An 18,675-nucleotide genomic window follows, 5' to 3' on the forward strand; every position below is an offset into this window, starting at 1 on the left:
GGTGATGATTGGGATGTGCGTGGTGGTGTTTGTGGTAGATGGGGTGAGTTTGGTGGTTGTTGTGTTGGGTATTTTTGTGGTGGTGGTTGTTGGAGTGGGTGTGATGATGGTAGTGGTGGTTGTTGGGGGAGGTGTGGAGGTGTTTCTTGTGGTGTTGGTGATTGTTGGGATGAGTGTGGTGGTGTTGGTGATGGTTGGGGAGGGTGTGGTGGTGTTAGCAGTTGTTGTGGTGGGTGTGGGTGTGATAGTGTTGGTGTTGGTGTTGGTCGGTGTGGTGGTGTTTGTGGTAGATGGAGTGAGTTTGGTGGTTGTTGTGGTCGTGTTGGTGGTTGTGGTGTTGGGTGTGTTGGTGATTGTTGAGGTGGGTGTGGTGGTGTTAGTGGTTGTTGGGGTTGGTGTTGGTGGTAGATGGGGTGAGTTTGATGGTTGTGGTTGTTGGGCTGAGTGTGGAGGTGTTGGTGTGAGTGGTGTTTGGTGTGTGAGTGGTGGTGTTGGTGGTTGTGTTGGTTGTGGAGGGTGTGGTGATGTTGGTTATGGTTGGGGTGGGCCTGGTGCTGTTGTTTATGATTTTGGTGGGTATGGTGGTGTTAGCAGTTGTTGTGGTGGTGTTGGTTGTTGTGGGTGTGGTAGTGTTGGTTTTGGTGGTGGTTGGGGTGGGTGTGGTGGTTGGGGTGGGTGTGGTGGTGTTGGTAATCGTTGGGGTGAGTGTGGTGATGTTGGTGGTTGTTGGGGTGGGTGCGATGGTGGTGATTGTTTTGGTGGTGTTTGTTGGTGTGAGTGTGGTGGTGTTGGTGATGGTTGGGATGGGTGTGGTGGTGTTGGTGATAATTGGGGAGGGTGTGGTGGTGTTGGTTATGGGTGAGGTGAGTATGGTGGTGTTAGCAGTTGTTGTGGTGGGTGTGGTGTTGTTGGTTGTTGTGGGTGTGGTAGTGTTGGTTTTGGTGGTGGTTGGGGTGGGTGTGGTGGTGTTGGTGATGGTTGGAGTGGGTGTGCTGGTGGTGTTGGATTTTGGGGTGGTTGTTGGGGTGGGTGTGGAGGTGTTGGTGGTTGTTGTTTTAGTTGTGGTGATGTTTGGAGTGGGTGTGGTGGTGGTGTTGTACTTTGAGTTGGTTGTGGTGGTGCTGGTGATGATTGGGGTGGGTGTGATGGCAGTGCTGGTTGTGGTGATGTTTTTGGTTGTTGGGGTGAGTGTGGTGCTGTTAGCAGTTGTTGTTGTGTGCGTGGTGGTGTTGGTGATTGTGGATGTGGTAGTGTTGGTATTGGTGGTGGTTAGGATGGGTATTGCGGTGTTTGTGATGGTTGAGGTGGGTGTTCTCATGGTGTTGGATTTTGGGGTGGGTGTGGTGATGTTGGTGGTGTTGGTGGTTGTGGGTGTGGTAGTGTTGGTTTTGGTGGTGGTTGGGGTGGGTGTGGTGGTGTTGGTGATGGTTGGGGTGGGTGTGGTGATGTTGGTGGTTGTGGTGGTGTTGGTGGTTGTGGGTGTGGTAGTGTTGGTTTTGGTGGTGGTTGGGGTGGGTGTGGTGGTTTTGGTGATGGTTGGGGTGGGTGTGGTGATGTTGGTGGTTGTGGTGGTGTTGGTGGCTGCTGGGGTGGGTTTGGTGGTGTTTGTTGGGATGAGTGTGGTGATGTTGGTTGATGTGGTGTTGGTGATGGTTGGGATGGGTGTGGTGGTGTTGGTGATGATTGGGATGGGTGTGGTGGTGTTGGTGATGGTTGGGGAGGGTGTGGCGGTGTTGGTTATGGGTGGGGTGAGTATGGTGGTGTTAGCAGATGTTGTGGTGGGTGTGGTGGTGTTGGTTGTTGTGGGTGTGGTAGTGTTGGTTTTGGTGGTGGTTGGGGTGGGTGTTGTGGTATTGGTGATGGTTGGGGTGGGTGTGCTGGTGGTGTTAGATTTTGAGGTGGTTGTGGTGGTGGTTGTTGTGGTGGTGTTGGTGGTTGTTGGGGTGGGTGTGGTGTTGTTGGGTATGGTTGGGGTGGGTGTGGTGCTGTTAGCAGTTGTTGTGGTGGGCGTGGTGGTGTTGGTGGTTGTGGATGTGGTAGTGTTGGTTTTGGTGGTGGTTGGGGTGTGTGTGTTGGTGATGGTTGGGGTGGGTGTGCTGGTGGTGTTGGATTTTGGGGTGGTGGTGGTTGTTGTGGTGGGTGTGGAGGTGTTGGTGTTAGTGGTGTTTGGGGTGGGAGTGGTGGTGTTGGTGGTTGTTGTGTTGGTTTTGGTGGTGTTGCTGATGTTTGGGGTGGGTGTGGTGGTGGTATTGGATTTTGAGGTGGTTGTGGTGGTGTTGGTGAGGGTTGGGGTGGGTGTGATGATGTTGGTGGTGGTTGGGGTGGGTGTGATTGTTTTGGTGACTGGTGGGGTGGGTTTGGTGGTGTTTATTGGTGGTGTTTATTTAGTGTGGTGATACTGGTTGATATGGTGTTGGTGATGGTTGGGATGGGTGTAGTGGTGTTGGTTGGGGTGTGTGTGGTGGTGTTGGTGTTAGTTGGGGAGGGTGTGGTGGTGTTGGTTATGGGTAGGGTGAGTATGGTGGTGTTAGCAGTTGTTGTGGCGGTGGTGTTGGTTGTTGTCGGTGTGGTAGTGTTGGTTTTGGTGGTGGTTGAAGTGTGTGTGGTGGTGTTGGTGATGGTTGGGGTTGGTGTGGTAGTGTTGGTAATGGTTGAGGAGGGTGTGGCGGTGTTGGTTATGGGTGGGGTGAGTATGGTGGTGTTAGTTGTTGTGGGTGTGGTAGTGTTGGTTTTGGTGGTGGTTGGGGTGGGTGTGGTGATGTTGGTTGTTATTGGGGTGGGTGTGATGGTGGTGGTTGTTGTGGTGGGTGTGATGGTGGTGGTTGTTGTGGTGGGTGTGATGGTGGTGGTTATTGTGGTGGGTATGATGATGGTGGTTGTTGTGGTTGTGTTGGTGGTTGCTGGGATGGGTTTGGTGGTGTTTGTTGGGGTGAGTGTTGTGATGTTGGCTGATGTGGTGTTGGTGATGGTTTGGATGGACGTGGTGGTGTTTGTGGTAGATGGGGTGCATTTGGTGGTTATTGTGATGGGTATGGTTGTGGTGGTGGTTGTTGGAGAGTGTGCGATGGTGGTGGTGATAGTGGTTGTGGTGGTGTTTGTTGGGGGAGGTGTGGAGGTGTTTCTTGTGGTGTTGGTGATTGTTAGGGTGAGTGTGGTGTTGTTCGTGATGTTTGGGGAGGGTGTGGTGGTGTTAGCAGTTTTTGTGGTGGTGTTGGTGGTTGTGGGTGTGGTGGTGTTGGTTTTGGTCGGTGTGGTGATGTTTGTGGTAGATGGGGTGAGTTTGGTGGTTGTTGTGGTGGTGTTGGTGGTGTTGGTGGTTGTGGTGTTGGGTGTGTTGGTGATTGTTGAGGTGGGTGTGGTGGTGTTAGTGGTTGTTGGGGTTGGTGTGTTGGTGGTAGACGGGGTGGGTTTGGTGGTTGTGGTTGGTGGGCTGAGTGTGGAGGTGTTGGTGTGAGTGGTGTTTGGGGTGGGAGTGGTGGTGTTGGTGGTTGTTGTGTTGGTTGTGGAGGGTGTGGTGGTGTTGGTTATGGTTGGGGTGGGTATGGTGGTGTTGGTTATGGTTTGGGTGGGTATGGTAGTGTTGGTTTTGGTGGTGGTTGGAGTGTGTGTGGTGGTAGTGATGGTTGGGGTGGGTGTGCTGGTGGTGTTGTATTTTGGGGTGGTTGTTGGGGTGGGTGTGGAGGTGTTGGTGTTAGTGGTGTTTGGGGTGGGAGTGGTGGTGTTGTTGGCTGTGGTGGTGTTGGTGATGTTTAGGGTGGGTGTGGTGATGTTGGTGGTTGTTGGGGTGGTGTTGGTGGCTGCTGGGGTGGGTTTGGTGATGTTTGTTAGGTTGAGTGTGGTGATGTTGGTTGATGTGGTGTTGGTGATGGTTGGGATGGGTGTGGTGGTGTTGGTGATGGTTGTTGTGGGTGTGGTAGAGTTGGTTTTGGTGGTGGTTGGAGTGTGTGTGGTGGTGTTGGTGATGGTTTTGGTGGGTGTGCTGGTTGTTATGTATTTTGGGGTGGTGGTGGCGGTGGTTGTTGGGGTGGGTGTGGAGGTGTTGGTGTTAGTGGTGTTTGGGGTGGGAGTGGTGATGTTGGTGGTTGTTGGGGTGGGTGTGATGTTGGTGGTTGTTGGGGTGGGTATGATGTTGGTGGTGGGTGTGGTGCTGTTAGCAGTTGTTGTGGTGGGCGTGTTGGTGGTTGTGGATGTGGTAGTGTTTCTGCTGGTGGTGGTTGGGATGGGTATGGTGGTGTTTGTGATGGTTGAGGTGGGTGTTCTCGTGGTGTTGGATTTTGGGGTGATTGTGGTGGCGTTGGTGATGGTTGGGGTGGGTGTGGTGATGTTGATTATGTTTGGGGTGGGTGTGTTGGTGTTGGTGGTTCTTGTGGTGGTATTGGTGGTTATGTTGGTGGTTGTTGGGGTGGGTGTGGTGGTGTTAGTGGTTATTGGGTTGGTTGTGGTAGTGTTGGTGGTAGATGGGGTGGGCTTGGTTGTTGTGGTTGTGGTGGTGGTTGTTGGGGTGGATGTGGAAGTGTCGGTGGTTGTTGGAATGGGTGTGGTTGTGGCGGAACTTCTGGTGGTTGTTGTTATAGATTGGACTCCTGAACAAAAAATGGTTGGTGCATAAGTGAACAATTGATTCAACTTCAGACAAATTACTAAAGTAGTGTAAAAATGTGAATTATAATCATGCTTACATCATACAGAGTGTGACCTTATTTGAAGCTATTTGTAACAATCAATGATAACATTAGTTTGTTCTGACCTGCACCATTTGTTGTAGTGGTAGAAGTTGTAGGAATACTGCTAATAAAGTTCACACCTGAAAATAAAAAAATCACACGTAGATGAAGTCATAGAAGTAAATCACAACAACACTGTTATATCATCAATTTCACATTCTATATGTTTAGCAATAAATTACCAAAATATTTGATTAAAGGAAATAACAGTTTTCTCCTGAAATTTAAAATTTAAAATAAAAAAGATTTTATGTCAGAAATTAGAAGAAGTTATTGATATTTATGTGCTTTGCAGGAGAATTGGGCTAATGTTTTAAGTCAAAGAATCTGTACATTTCATTAGTGTTAAGTTGAATGTATTTGGTATTGTAGTCCATCATGTTTTGAAATTCAAACATACACTAACAAAAACTTATATTCAGACAATTCCCAGCAGTAGTGTTTCCTGGAGTACTGGTGGTGAAATTCGTAGGGGCGGTCCTAGTTTTTACAGAGTTGACGCCTGAACATAAATTAGTATGTGCAGAAGCAAAAATTAGATTGAAGTGTTAACTTTAGAAACTGCACAGTGGAGCAGAAATATATTGACTGAAAATTTTGAGTTTAATATTTAATAGTTTAATAGTTTAGTATTTAATCGCTTAATAAAATGTATGGAAAATTTCAAGTATTAAGGACTTGATTATTATTACATTTCATCATCAACACAGACAATACATTACTCATTCATTTATTCATTATCTGTAACTGCTTATCCAGTTCAGGGTCACGATGGGTCCGGAGCCTACCTGGAATCATTGGGCGCAAGGCAGGAATACACCCTGGAGGGGGCGCCAGTCCTTTACAGGGCAACACACACACTCACACTTTTGAGTCGCCAATCCACCTACCAGCATGTGGTTTTTGGACTGTGGGAGGGAACTAGAGCACCCGGAGGAAACCCACGCGGACACAAGGAGAACACAGCAAACTCCTCACAGACAATCACCCAGAGTAGGATTCAAATCCACAACCTCCAAGTCCCTGGAGCTGTTTGACTGCGACACTAGCTGCTGCGCCACCGAGCCGCCTTATAATACATTACTGGATGTTAGAATTTCAATTTATTGACTCATTACTTCTTTCTGACCTGCAGCACTTGTTGTTGTGGTGGAGGAAGCTGGAGTTGTAGGGCCATTGCTAATGATTTTTACACCTGAAAGTAAATAATTACCATTAGAAGGAAGCATGGAATGGATCCATAGCTTTACTGATAAGTCACGAACGTCAGATTCAAACATTTTAGCTTATTGAATGAAACCTGAATGTTTCTTGATGCAGTGGAGGAGGGTAAATTAAAAGACCAGTGGTTTATCTACTTACTACAATATCTACACTAATCAACTCAAGCTGTCCTTTTGATTATGAATGTTTTTACAGCTTCATTTATGATGACATTTTACGATGTGATGTGTCTGTGTTATTAAGGATCTGTGTTATTGAGTAAAGTATTCTTAGTATAAGAAATGAAAATATTAATATCTCATATTGAAAATATAGTTTTGATACACTGCATTCATTGAACTTGATGAAAGCGTAAATATTTCATTTTTAGAACAATCTTAACAATAGGGATTCCTGGAGTACTGGTGGTGGTTGTTAGGCTGGGTGTGGTGGTGGTGGTTGAACTAGGAGCAGTCGTTGTTGTTATGGACTGCATAAGTAAGGCTGTACAATAATTCAACGTTAATATATATCACAATATAAAAATATTTTCAATATTTTAATATATATTATTTACAGCATCTGTAACTGACATTCATTACATGGCACTTCCTGGATAACGACAAGAGGTTTATGTTTCATGATGATGTCATATTTCTTGTGTGTTCTTAATTTTCTGTGATTCTTATTTTGTTTACATCAATATCACATTTGTTTACATAATATTACATGGATTGACTGAAATTTAGAAATACACCATGGTATAAATATTGGACATATTATCCAGCTCTATGCATAAGTGAATATTAGATTGTTGATTTCGCTTCAATTATTCCTTTACAGTGTAGCTGAAACACACTGACCAATGACTTCAAATAATATCCAATTACTTAAAGTACTGTAAACAAAATGTTTGTCAATTATCTTTACATCTTGTCTAATACAAGAATGTTACCTCTTTGGAAACCATTTGCTACAGTTAATAATCACGCAGTGGTTGTTGGGGTTGGTGTGGTGGTTTTGGTTGTTGTTGGGGTTGTGATGGTGGTGGGTGAGGTGGATTTTGGAGTGGGTGTAGTGGTTGTTGGGGTGGTGGTTGTTGGGGTGGGTGTGGTGGTTTTGGTTGTTGTTGGGGTTGTGATGGTGGTGGGTGCGGTGGATTTAGGTATAGTGGTGGGTATAGTGGTTGTTGGAGTGGGTGAGGTTAAGGTGGTGGGTGTAGTGGTTGTTGGGGTGGGTGTGATGGTTTTGGTTGTTGTTGGGGTTGTGATGGTGGTGGGTGTGGTGGATTTTGGGGTGGGAGTGGTGGTTGTTGGGGTGGTGGTTGTGGTAGTGATTGTGATGGTTGGTATAGTTGTTGTTGGGGTGAGTGTGGTTGTGGTGGTGGGTGTAGTGGTTGTTGAGGTGGCTGTGGTGGTTTTTGGACTGGGTGTAGTGGTGGCCAGAGTGGTTGTTGCGGTAGGTGTGGTTGTGGTGGTGGGTATAGTGGTTGTTGGTGTGGGTGTAGTGGTGGATTTTGAAGTGGGTGTAGTTGTGGCTGTAGTGGGTGTTGTGGTGGGCGTGTTTGTGGTGGTGCTGGGTGTGGTGGATTTTGGGTTTGGTGTGGTGGTTGTGGTGGGTATAGTTGTGGTTGTTGTTGGGGTTGTGGTTGTGGTGGTGGTGGAACTTCTAGGAGCAGTGTTTGTTGTTATAGACTGGAAACCTGCACATAAAATGGTTGGTGCATGAGTGAACATTAGATTGCTGATTTCACTTCAGACAGTTATTCCTGTATAGTGGAAATGAAACAAACTGACCCATTACTTAAAATAAAATAAAATTACTTAAAGTACTGTAAATAAAAATTGTTAATTATCTTTACATGTCCTCTAATACCAGGATATTTATTGGAAGCTCTTTGTTACAATTTATAATCACATTATTTTGTTCTTACCTGCAGCACTTGTTGTAGTGGTAGAAGGCAGAGTTGTAGTACTGCTAATAATGTTCACACCTGAAAAAATCATAGAAAAATCATTTTAAAAAATCATAGAACAATCACAACAACACTGCTGGTATTGTATTCCATCATGTTTTGAAATTCAAACATACAGTGCATCAAAAATTTGCATTTGGAAAATTCCCCCCAGTAGCATTTCCTGGAGTACTGGTGGTAGAATTTGTATGGGCCATCGCAGTTGATGCCCGAATATAAATTAGTAGAAGTGAAACTTCGGTGTAGTATTAACTTTAGAAATTGATACTGTACAGTGGAGCAGAAACATATTGACTGAAGATTTTGACTTTGTATTAAATTGTTCAAGATTTAAGGGCTTACATTTCATTGTAAGAGCGATAGTTGCTGTTGCATAATGTAGTAGGTACATAAAGGATCTATAAACTCTCTTTAAAATCCATTTCAAGGATAAGCTTTTACACAAAATGACAATTTATGAACACAACATTTATTTCAAATCTGCAGTATTTATTTTTGAAATGGTAAATATAGAATCATGTTCCCTGGAGACATTGTTTATGTAGTGTTGCTGGCTGTACTTTTTGGGCTAGTGTTTGAGTTGTGTTATGGGGCTGACTCCTTTAAATAGTATTAGAAATGTATATGAGACTGTCAGATTATTTAGAATGAAAAAAATACAGGATATCAGGATTGAACTATAATCAAAATGTTCACACTTTAATATAAACCATTCAGTGTAGAAGGAATCATTCAAAAATCCATAAAATTAGGTTATTAAAAAAACTATTAAAAAAGTTTGGTTGTGAAAAGCGGTTCGTGTCAAGATGAGGCTTGCGTGTGACGGGTCTGAAGATGGCGAAGGAGTAGTTTGAATGGACTGAGTAGGGACAGTTTGAACAGATATACAGGGGTGGTTCTGCCAAACTGGTCGGTTTTGCTGTGTTTTATAGTGAAGATCAATGTAGTGGCGTCGAAGATTTGAGGATCCAATTTCCGTGAATTCGGAGCAGTGGAGGAAGCCAAAGAAGGCTAGGAGGAACATGGCTTCGAGTGTTGAAAAGATATTGGGGAAATACCGTCCTGAGCGTAGCGTGGATAGGCAACATGCAAAGATGTATGAAGTAATAGGCTGGCTCGAGGGTGAAAACTGGGTTCATTTTCGGAGGAGCATGGTGACCTGATGGTGGTGGAAATAAGGATGTGGAGAACCGTGGATGAGTTTGTGGAAAAAAATTTAAGGCTGCTAGGTAGACTTTGATGATTGATGACCGGATAGAGAAGTGTAAGCTGGCAAAAGTGATGAACGAGGTTGTGGTTTGAAAGTCAAAGCATGGAAACGGAATGTTCTGAAGTTGGTAGAAACGTCTCAAGTTTAGCCAGCCGGTACAGTATGTAGAGAGGGAGTGGGGTGCTACGGCCTGGAGGATGAGGTCTTGCGAGATAATTAAAAGATGGCACAGCCAGGAAGGTGATTTCTGAAAATGGAGGCATCTGCGTGGGATGAAGGTCCGATTGAGGTGCCAATGCTCTGAATCTCTGAAATTGAAAATGAGAGAGTGAGTCGACTATTGGATTGGAATGGTCAGGGATGTGAGTAGCCTTTAAAATGAACTGGTGCATAACTGAATGCCAAATGAGACGGCAGAGAAAGAACATGAGTGGTAGTGACTTTTAACACCCTTTGTTAATTATGTTTATGACTGATGCGTTGTCTGAATAAATGATAAAGGCATGACGAGCCCATTCGTGCCCCCAAAAAATGGCAGCGGCCACGATGGGGTACAACTTATGAAACACAATTGAGTCGCCGGCGTCAATTGAAAAGGAGGAGAGTTCTGGGACTGAAGGTTTTCTCTGCTGAGACGGGAACACCTAGACGGCGGGAGGCAGAGTCAAGTTGCAGTGTGCTGGCGGGGAGGAAGGGATGTCGAGCAACAGGAAGTTGTCGAGGAGGTGGATGATGTAGGGCAGGTGATAGGCGTTCAGCAATATCAAATATAGGGCCTCTGCAAAGGAGTCAAAAATCTTGGGGCTGCTCTTACAACCGAAGGTCAGCCGGACTGCAAAATAATATGAGCCTCGACAGTGCACCCAAAATCGGGATAAAGTGGGAGGATTTTAAAAGCGGAGACAATGTCTGCCTTGGTCAACCAGGTGCCGTGTCCAATGACCTCGATGGGTGAAATAGTGTCCTCAACTCGAGTATAGGAGAGGGAAAAATCCGTGCTGGGGATGAGACTATTGATGGATGGCACGGAGGAGCTGTGGGGAGCCGAGAGGTCTGTGATGAGGTGTTTCTTGCCTGAATACTTTCAGGTGGCGACGCGGATAGGGTGATGCGGAAGGAAGAGAAGGGAGGCGTGGAGAACGGGCCAATCATGAAACCATCTGAGACCTCCTTGTCTACAAGTGATGAAACGACATAGGGTTCAGCTTCGGCTGATGGCAGATTGCAATCGGAGAAGGAGGAGTTGGGGAGGACTAGCAGGCTGGGAGAAAAGCCAAAGAGAAGGCCATCGAGAAGGAAACGGGCGAAGTCGTGATGACGGGAGAGGCAGGTGGCAAATTCCGGCACGTTGATGGGAGTGGAAAGGAACTGAAGCAGTCACATGCTGCCGAATCTAGGTGGTCTAAGGGTCGTGCGTAAGCTGGGTCGGGCGTGAGCCTGGCCACAGTATGTGCAGGAATCTACATGAGGATGCGAAACATCCACCTGAGTTAAAGTTGTTACAAATCATCTGGCCGTTGAGGTAGGACAGGCGTCGTCCGCAGCTATCGAGAGAACTGGAAGTAGTAACACGTGGTCCAATGGTGGCTATGGATGAAGTGGGGGCAAGTGAAGAAGTGTGAGAAGTGAACATGATGTAGCAGGATGGGATGGGTTGCCACGCGCGTCGCATAAAAGGGTGATGTGACCGGCAAAGACACAGTAGTAGAGTTCTAGATCCGGAGTGCCCTGGTAGCGAGCGATGTTCCATTGCTGCAGGCGGGCAGTGGCCCGGGCAGAGAATTTCCGATGGTATTCATAAAAGGCAGAACCCTGAAGCGGATGACGAGATCGAGGATGATGGATAGGTAATCGTTGAGTTCCTGCTGACTGATCGGAAAGCCAGTGCGAATTCTGAAACTGTCAGGATCTTCGATGGTTGTGGTTCAGCAACCTTGAGTGTACAGGAAAGGTCCCCTATGTCGATGGTACGAGGGGCCACAGGGGCTGAACAAGGGCGCAGTAAGGCTGAAAGATCGATGTCCACACCTTGCAGTCGACGAGAGCGATATCCATGGTGACAGAAAATGGGTGGGTGAGAGACATAACGCAATGCGATGTTGTTCGACACAAATAATATAAATAAATAAATAGAGCTGTGGAGAGGTAATGTGTGTGTATATATATATATATATATATATATATATATATATATATATATATATATTTTTTTTTTTTTTTTTTTTTAAATATAGCATCAATGACAAACTATTTGCAGGACATTATTGCAGTCGTACATGTCTGAAATGTGAAGCTGGATTATATTCCAACTAGTTTGAATCATCATTAGCTAATGGGGTTTTGTATTCAGTACTACAGTGTCTATTTAAAGTGCTTGGTCTATTTGGTGTAATGAACAGTTGTCATGACTCAGCATAAATCTTTGATGAATACATTGTGTAAAAATTTAAATAATGTTATCATTAACATTACATTATCATTTCATTTTCATTAACATCAGTGGAGAATGTATACCTGGTAGTGCCATTTAGGCTCTCTAGAGAAACCTGTGTTTATGGCATTCATAATTGACATGTTCTTGGACATGCTGGTGCACTTTGTGATTGCTTGATGACATCCTTATTTATTCACCCAGCTTCATCACTCATGTAACCCATGTATGCCAAGTCCTCAAATGGCTATTGGAGAGCCATTTATATGTCAAAAGTCAAAGTGTGAATTCCGCTGACCAAAGCTATATAGTATATATGAGTACACTAAGTGTGTTTTGAGAATTCTCTGCCTACGTGCTAATCATATTGATTATTCAGAATCTGAATAACCACATCCTGTACAAATTCAACTTTTGTTAAAATATATGACATTTTTTACATAGTTTTCATGGACATTATGAAACTGAAATTCTTTTCAGTAGATCTTCATGGAGTCCAGGTGGTGGAATTGTAGGTAGATTTTGTAGGAACTGACACATGATCATTGTTTCAATGTTGGAAAAACTGACATTATTTCAACACACCCACACATTGGCACGCATACACACAAACACGTGTATGGGTCAGAGGCAACATATGTGAGTCAGTCAGTGAGTGAGTGAGAAGGTATGTGTGTGAGAGTAAATCTTAAGGCTTTTTGCATTACCATGGTAGCATAAAGAAGAATGTTCACTAGTGAACATGAGGGCTGTCAGACATATGTGTTCATTAGAATATTAAGATCACAACTACTGATAATACTGATAATTTTTACTGATAATATTTCAATTTCTTGAATGACCATATTGTAGTGGAGTATGGACCAAAGATAGATTTGGACAGATCGAAATGAAGAAATGAAAAGTTTTGAATTAAAACTTTTCCATTCTGAAGAAGACTTTTCGTCTGCAACATAGCAGCCCCACACACATGCACACACCCAATCTAAAACATCAAAGAACCCTTTAAAGTAACACATGGCCCCAACACCCCCCTTCTCTCTTTTAACTAACAGGAACACAGAACAAAGAAGAGAGCTTTTACGGCCCGTTTTTATGACAATGGCACCTAAATGTCTATCCTTATCTCGAGCCCACTAAACAGGGCCAACAAATGTTTAAACCAAAAGTGACCTCGAGTGAACCCCATTGACAACCTACACATGGATCAACAGCGACCCCAAATGGACACTGGCGAAACTACGCCTCGCTCGGAGTCGCCGAAACCATAACGGAAAATAGTCGAACTCTGAATTATTCGTGTATAAATAAATGTATTAATGTCACTTTCTGTACCCTCAGATGAATGCCTACCTCCTAATGAAATGTTGTATATTGTGGATTGTTTCTATCATGAAGAGAAATCCTACCTCTGAATAGTATTAAACGAATTAATATTCTTTCCCAGCATAGCATCATAAATGGGACGTAAAGATGGAACCTTATGTAAACGTTTGATATTAATAATCCAGTGTACTCATTGTTATATGTCGATAACAGGTATAAGAATTTCGATACGCAAAATTCATATTCTTTATGTGTGAATCAATGATTCAAACCCCCTTTGACTCTCTCCCCCTCGCGAGAGTCACGTGAGACTGAATTTGTGTCCAATCAGAAAGAGGACACCTCCCGTTAAGGCGTGACCGCGCCAGCCTTGAAAACACAGAGCAGCAAGACAGAGTTCAGTTCGAAGTTCAACAGAGTTACGAGAATTCAGTCCCGAGAGCTCGACAGAAGTAACGAACCACGAAAGAAAGCGGAAAAGAGAGGACGCCGACGACAACAACAACGAGGAGATCCGAGAAACTTTGAAACAACAAAGAAACGCTTTCGTCTCCACGCCGACAACGAAACAAAGGAAAACCTCAGAGACTTCATTGAAAGCTTACGAGAGACGTCTCGAAATTAGCTAAGAGTATGAAGTTTTACTAATACGTCGAGTAATTTGAATATCTTCTTTTCTTTTAATCTTGTTTATGTTGTTACCCATCGAAGTGTGATCTCACGAGTGATCAAAGCGGGTGAAACTTATTTGCGGCCAGAATAAGATATCAACCTTTTGATTTGTCGATAGCAGATATATTAACATTATAAACTGATTCCTGAAGACATTACTCCTGGAAAACTGAACAACGAGAAGAGCTAATACTCGGAGAAAGCCGCTCCATTCCGGTGGAAAACCAGCCACGACTGCGAAACTCCAAAGAGGGGAAATCTTGATCGACGCAGCTCAGCTTGAAGCCGAAAGTTTTCAACTCAACCGAAAGAGATCTTCCCATAAGCGGGCCTGCCTCTCACCACGTGGGAACGACGAGAACAACCCCAGAGCACGGAGATTAAACAGCAGGGCGCGACGGCTCGGTGAAACGGCGAACGAGTAAGCTAGCGTATCTCAAACCTTTTCCAGGAGCTAATGTCTAAAGTAAACCCTTCTTTATAATTTACCCTTTATTAACCTTAGTTAGCAACAATTTAATCACAAGACAGTAGACGGTTTTCCCTGTTGTGATACCGTGAGATTATAAGGCTACGCTATGTTAATTAAATATCTTCTCTTTATTAATAAAACTCTTATTTGAAATCACAGTGTTTGCAATTTGTTCATTATTTTCCTGAAAATCCTGACGTACTCACTTAGCGTGATTATTATTCACTCTCAAACTAATTAGTAATGTTTTAATTGCCTAAGCCAATTATAAACTTTAATTAATATCATTAAGTCAAATATCAGAGATTAGAGGAGTTTGAATAAGGTCAACGCTATAAAACTATAAATATAAATATAGAAATATATTTATATTTTTCAGTGTACCTTACTACACTACAATATTGAAACAACCCAACTGAGAATTTAATTTAATAACTTTTAAAAGCATTCAAATAATGACCGTGTCAAATTTGTTCTGGAAATGAAAATAAACGTCATTCCAGCCTTAAGGACTTCATTTTTGTAGGGGTGGAAGTTAGAGTTTTAGAAGCAATGATTTTTGTTGTTGAAGCCTGAAGTTGAAAGAGCCATTAAATATGGAGCACTAAGTATGACGAATCAGGATATCTTTCCTACCTGTGACGCATAAATAAACCATAAATGATACAATAGCATATAATATCAGAACTTAATATATTTTAATAATCTTATAGGTTTCCCACAGAGTGTTTCATAAAATGTGTAATTGTGCAGCTGTTTTAAGTGAATATATTCATGCAAAAAAGAATTAAATATATGATATAAGCAATCACCAAGTTTGGTCAACAACAAACAGTTATGTTTGGACGTGAAGCACCTCAAGGAACTGGTTTGTAACTATCTCACTCACTCCCATAGATACATGCATTCTCACTCAATCTCATGCATATCTCCCCTAACTTTCTCTCACTCGCATATATTCTCACTCACTCACATACAGTATTTCTCTTTCATACACATACTCTCTTACATACTTACGCATGCATGGTTAGTTATTGCACCAAAAGGGGTGGTACTTCTAGTATAGTTAATTATATTACGGGAGAGTTTCATATAAACAATACTTTGTATTTTTATTTACAAAGCCCAGTTGTATTCTGGGTTTCTTAATGTAGTGGTGGAGCTCGTTCTTGGTAGAACAGTAGTTGTGGCAATGTTGCTGACACCTAATTAATAAATATTAGATGCAATTATATGGTTTTGATGGATCATCAAATTTCAAATCAATAATCTGAATAAACTTTTTTGGAATGTGATGCTGGAATCAAATTCAAAATGGTCAAATATATTTATAATATATCTATTAAACTTTCTCACTTTGTACATTTACACAGTTGTCTTTGTAGGTTCAAATAAATTAAATTGAACCTCGATTGACACATTGCACATAATTTTGTTTTGTTTTTATTTATGATTTGCACAGCACTTCAACTTTTTGTTTACATTAAGGCAAATACATTATTCAAACATTTTGAAAAAAGTGTTCTCACAAGGAACATGCTAATGCTAATGCTATATATGACAAATTTTAAAAGGTGGTGAAATGTGATGAAAAAGAAAGTGTAACTTACCATGTGTCAGCAGCAGTGCTGACACACACAGCAGGACCTGAAGACCCATTCCACTTAACCAATGTGAATTTGTCTGAAATTTAATGTATATTATAATTAATATTAATTATATGTTACAACCCAACCCATATTACCAGCTGTTCCTTTCACTCAAGTTACTCTGCCATTGGTCCTGTTCACTACTGTCCTTTCCAACATAGTCCCTCTGTCATTGGTCCTAGCCATTAACCCAGACATCATTATATGCCCTCTCTATCTATCGTTAAACTTCTGTCGTTACACTTATACCTTTCTAGATACCCAAGGAAGCTTTACAATCCACACTGCTCAGAACACTCAATCCACACACACACTGGCGATAAGCGGTAGCCAAACGCGCACAACGTACTCTCGACCAGGAACAACCGCCCACCTGGAGGACTGCATGGGGCACTAGGATTTCACCCAGGATAAAGTGCCAATCCATATCTGGGCACACACACACTCATTCTCTATAAATAAATAGAGGGGATAGAGAGGGATCTGGACCTCTCCCTGGTCCAGATCCCCTCTCTCTGCCAGGGGCCTTGTTTCAATGTTAATACACACATTCCTAGGATCAAAAATGTATTTTTAACATGCTAAGAGGAATTTCTAAATGTCTTTAGCATTTCATGTATAAGAGGTTCTTGTGAAAACCCACTTATGAGAAAATCAAAGTTGCATCTTACTTGCTTTTGAAGGCTTAAACACTAAAGTGTTTATGCATATTAATTTAACATTTAAACCCCAAATATTTTCCAAATCCTCAGAATATGCCAAAAATGTTCAAGCTGTATTCATAGTGGCATTACAACACAAAACAGAACTGATTATTTCAAAACATATTTAAATATCCTTACCTGTTTAAAACTGGATACTGTCAGGTACGGCTACTTCTAGTGATTACCATAGCCTCTGGTTCTCAGCATTTCTGTAAGTATAAATAGGTACGCCACAACCATGAATAACCTGTTTTTTTTTTTTTTTTGTCATGAATGTATTCCTCTGGAGGAAAAACCATTAGGTGTGCATTACTGACATGCAGAGAGTGTTATAGATCAGCAGACACTGTAATGTTAAAAAGTGTTTGCATTTAAACTGAAAAGATAAAAATATAAATTAGCTGGTGGATCCCGGAAATCCTTTGAATCATCTTTTTTTTTCTATTTTGGTGTAACAAAACTTACTGCTGTGTTATTTAGCTATTGTTATATTTTCATGTATTGTAATTTATTCTTATTTATTTATTTAGTTATTTATTTACTTTCCAAAAAAGTTATGACACCAAACAAATTGTGAATAAAAACTGAATGCAATGATGTGGAGATGGCAAATGTCAATATTTTATTCAGAATAGAACACAGATGACAGGTCAAAAGTTTAATCTGAGTAAATGTAACATTTGTTGAAAAATATGTTGATTCAAAATTTCACATGGCGCATCATAAAGAGGAAGGTGCGACAAAGAAGGCCCAAGACGATTGAACAGTTAGAGGCCTGTATTAGACATGAATGGGAGAGCATTCCTATTTCTAAACTTGAAAAACTGGTCTCCTCTGTCCCCAGACGTCTGTTGAGTGTTGTAAGAAGTGGGGATGCCACACAGTGGTAAAAAATGCCCTTGTCCCAACTTTTTTGGGATTTGTTGACGCCATGAAATTTTGAAACAACATATTTTTCCCTTAAAATGATACATTCTCTCAGTTTAAACTTTTGATCTGTGATTTGTGTTCTATTCTGAATATAATATTAGATGTTGGCATCTCCACATCATTGCATTCAGTTTTTATTCACAATTTGTTAAGTGTCCCAAATTTTTTGGAATCCGGTTTGTATTTATAGTCTTAAGTTAACTAAATATTTTCCTCTGATTTTTAGAAATGTTTTAGTAGTTATATTCTTTCTCTTACACTCATTGATTTATTACATTTGTGCTGTATTTTAATGTATTTATTTACTATTGTTTTTATAGTGATACTTTACATTTTTCTTGCACATTACATGCAATCAGAGAGCATGGAGGTTTTGAGATTGCGTGATGTATAATTAAACACAGAATAGAATTGGTTGTCCAGCTGACGAAGAATTTCAGTGTAGGATGTGCTCAACAACAAGAAGAGTTCATCAAATAGAACAGAGGAGGATATATATTTTGAGGGAAACCATAGACACTGATATACAGAAATGAAAAAAGGGACACAGACAATTCAGGATAATTCAGTCATGACCATAATCTCCAAAATTGGGAGAGTGAATGTCTAATGGTCCATGTACATTCTGGCCAAAGCTTTTCGTTTTCAGATAAAGTGTTGGGAAAACAAAAAAGAAGTCCCATTTCTTAATCCAGTTTCATGTTATTCACTCATGAAACAGAAATCTCGTGAAAATTCCTACACTGAGACGCTTTGTGAATACAGGCCCAGAACTAAACAAGTGTTCTGTAGACATAGGAATGTTTGGACACTTTCAACCTAAATCACCTTTGTTGACTGAGTTTGCAAATAAGGAAGTCGTGATTGATTGTGTCTGTAGTTTGCAAGCTGTTCTTGCATAAAAAGTGTCAAATAAAATTCTTTCCCATGATCAACTCAGACTTGGTCCCATAATCCACAGGACTGAACAGCCAGTCTACAACAAAACAAGGGCAGTCATCAGTGGGATTAATGAATCCATAGCCAATTTAACTGACAACTTTTTTACTATATTAAATAGCTTTTAAGACCACACAGTGAAATAGCTGTGGTTAGTAGAGTGAGCCTGTTGCATTATTCATATCAATTTGTAATAAAATAATGGCAGATTATCTGTATACTTCTCCATATATTGTGAGGCTATTCTTTACAGGCATTGTGGAATACCCCACAATGGACGCCGACGACGAGCATGCCCTCCTCCTCCTGCGGCCCCCAGTTGGGTCCCCGTGGATCCGTCTTGATGTGGACCAGAGGAGTCCCTAGAACTGCGCCCTCTGGGAAAAAGGTTGGAGGAACCCGCGGAGGGACTCCTCACACGCCTCTGAGGCCGGCCTCTC

General features: G+C 42.2%; 2 protein-coding genes across 2 annotated transcripts; both read right to left on the reverse strand.

The window, feature by feature from the left end:
* Positions 1-376: 376 nt before the first annotated feature.
* On the reverse strand, positions 377-6,423 carry LOC136691406 (mucin-2-like). The gene is made up of 4 exons (XM_066663968.1): positions 6,351-6,423; positions 4,748-4,804; positions 2,400-4,583; positions 377-2,343 (listed from the first exon to the last, which is right to left on the reverse strand). Exons 1-4 carry the CDS (start codon positions 6,421-6,423, stop codon positions 377-379), a joined length of 4,281 nt encoding a protein of 1,426 aa, XP_066520065.1.
* A 490-nt stretch (positions 6,424-6,913) lies between these two features.
* LOC136691407 (hepatitis A virus cellular receptor 1-like) lies at positions 6,914-8,926 on the reverse strand. The gene is made up of 3 exons (XM_066663969.1): positions 8,791-8,926; positions 7,861-7,920; positions 6,914-7,629 (listed from the first exon to the last, which is right to left on the reverse strand). Exons 1-3 carry the CDS (start codon positions 8,924-8,926, stop codon positions 6,914-6,916), a joined length of 912 nt encoding a protein of 303 aa, XP_066520066.1.
* Positions 8,927-18,675: the final 9,749 nt, after the last annotated feature.

This window comes from Hoplias malabaricus, chromosome 3 (assembly GCF_029633855.1).
Source record: "Hoplias malabaricus isolate fHopMal1 chromosome 3, fHopMal1.hap1, whole genome shotgun sequence".
Lineage (NCBI taxonomy): Eukaryota > Metazoa > Chordata > Actinopteri > Characiformes > Erythrinidae > Hoplias > Hoplias malabaricus.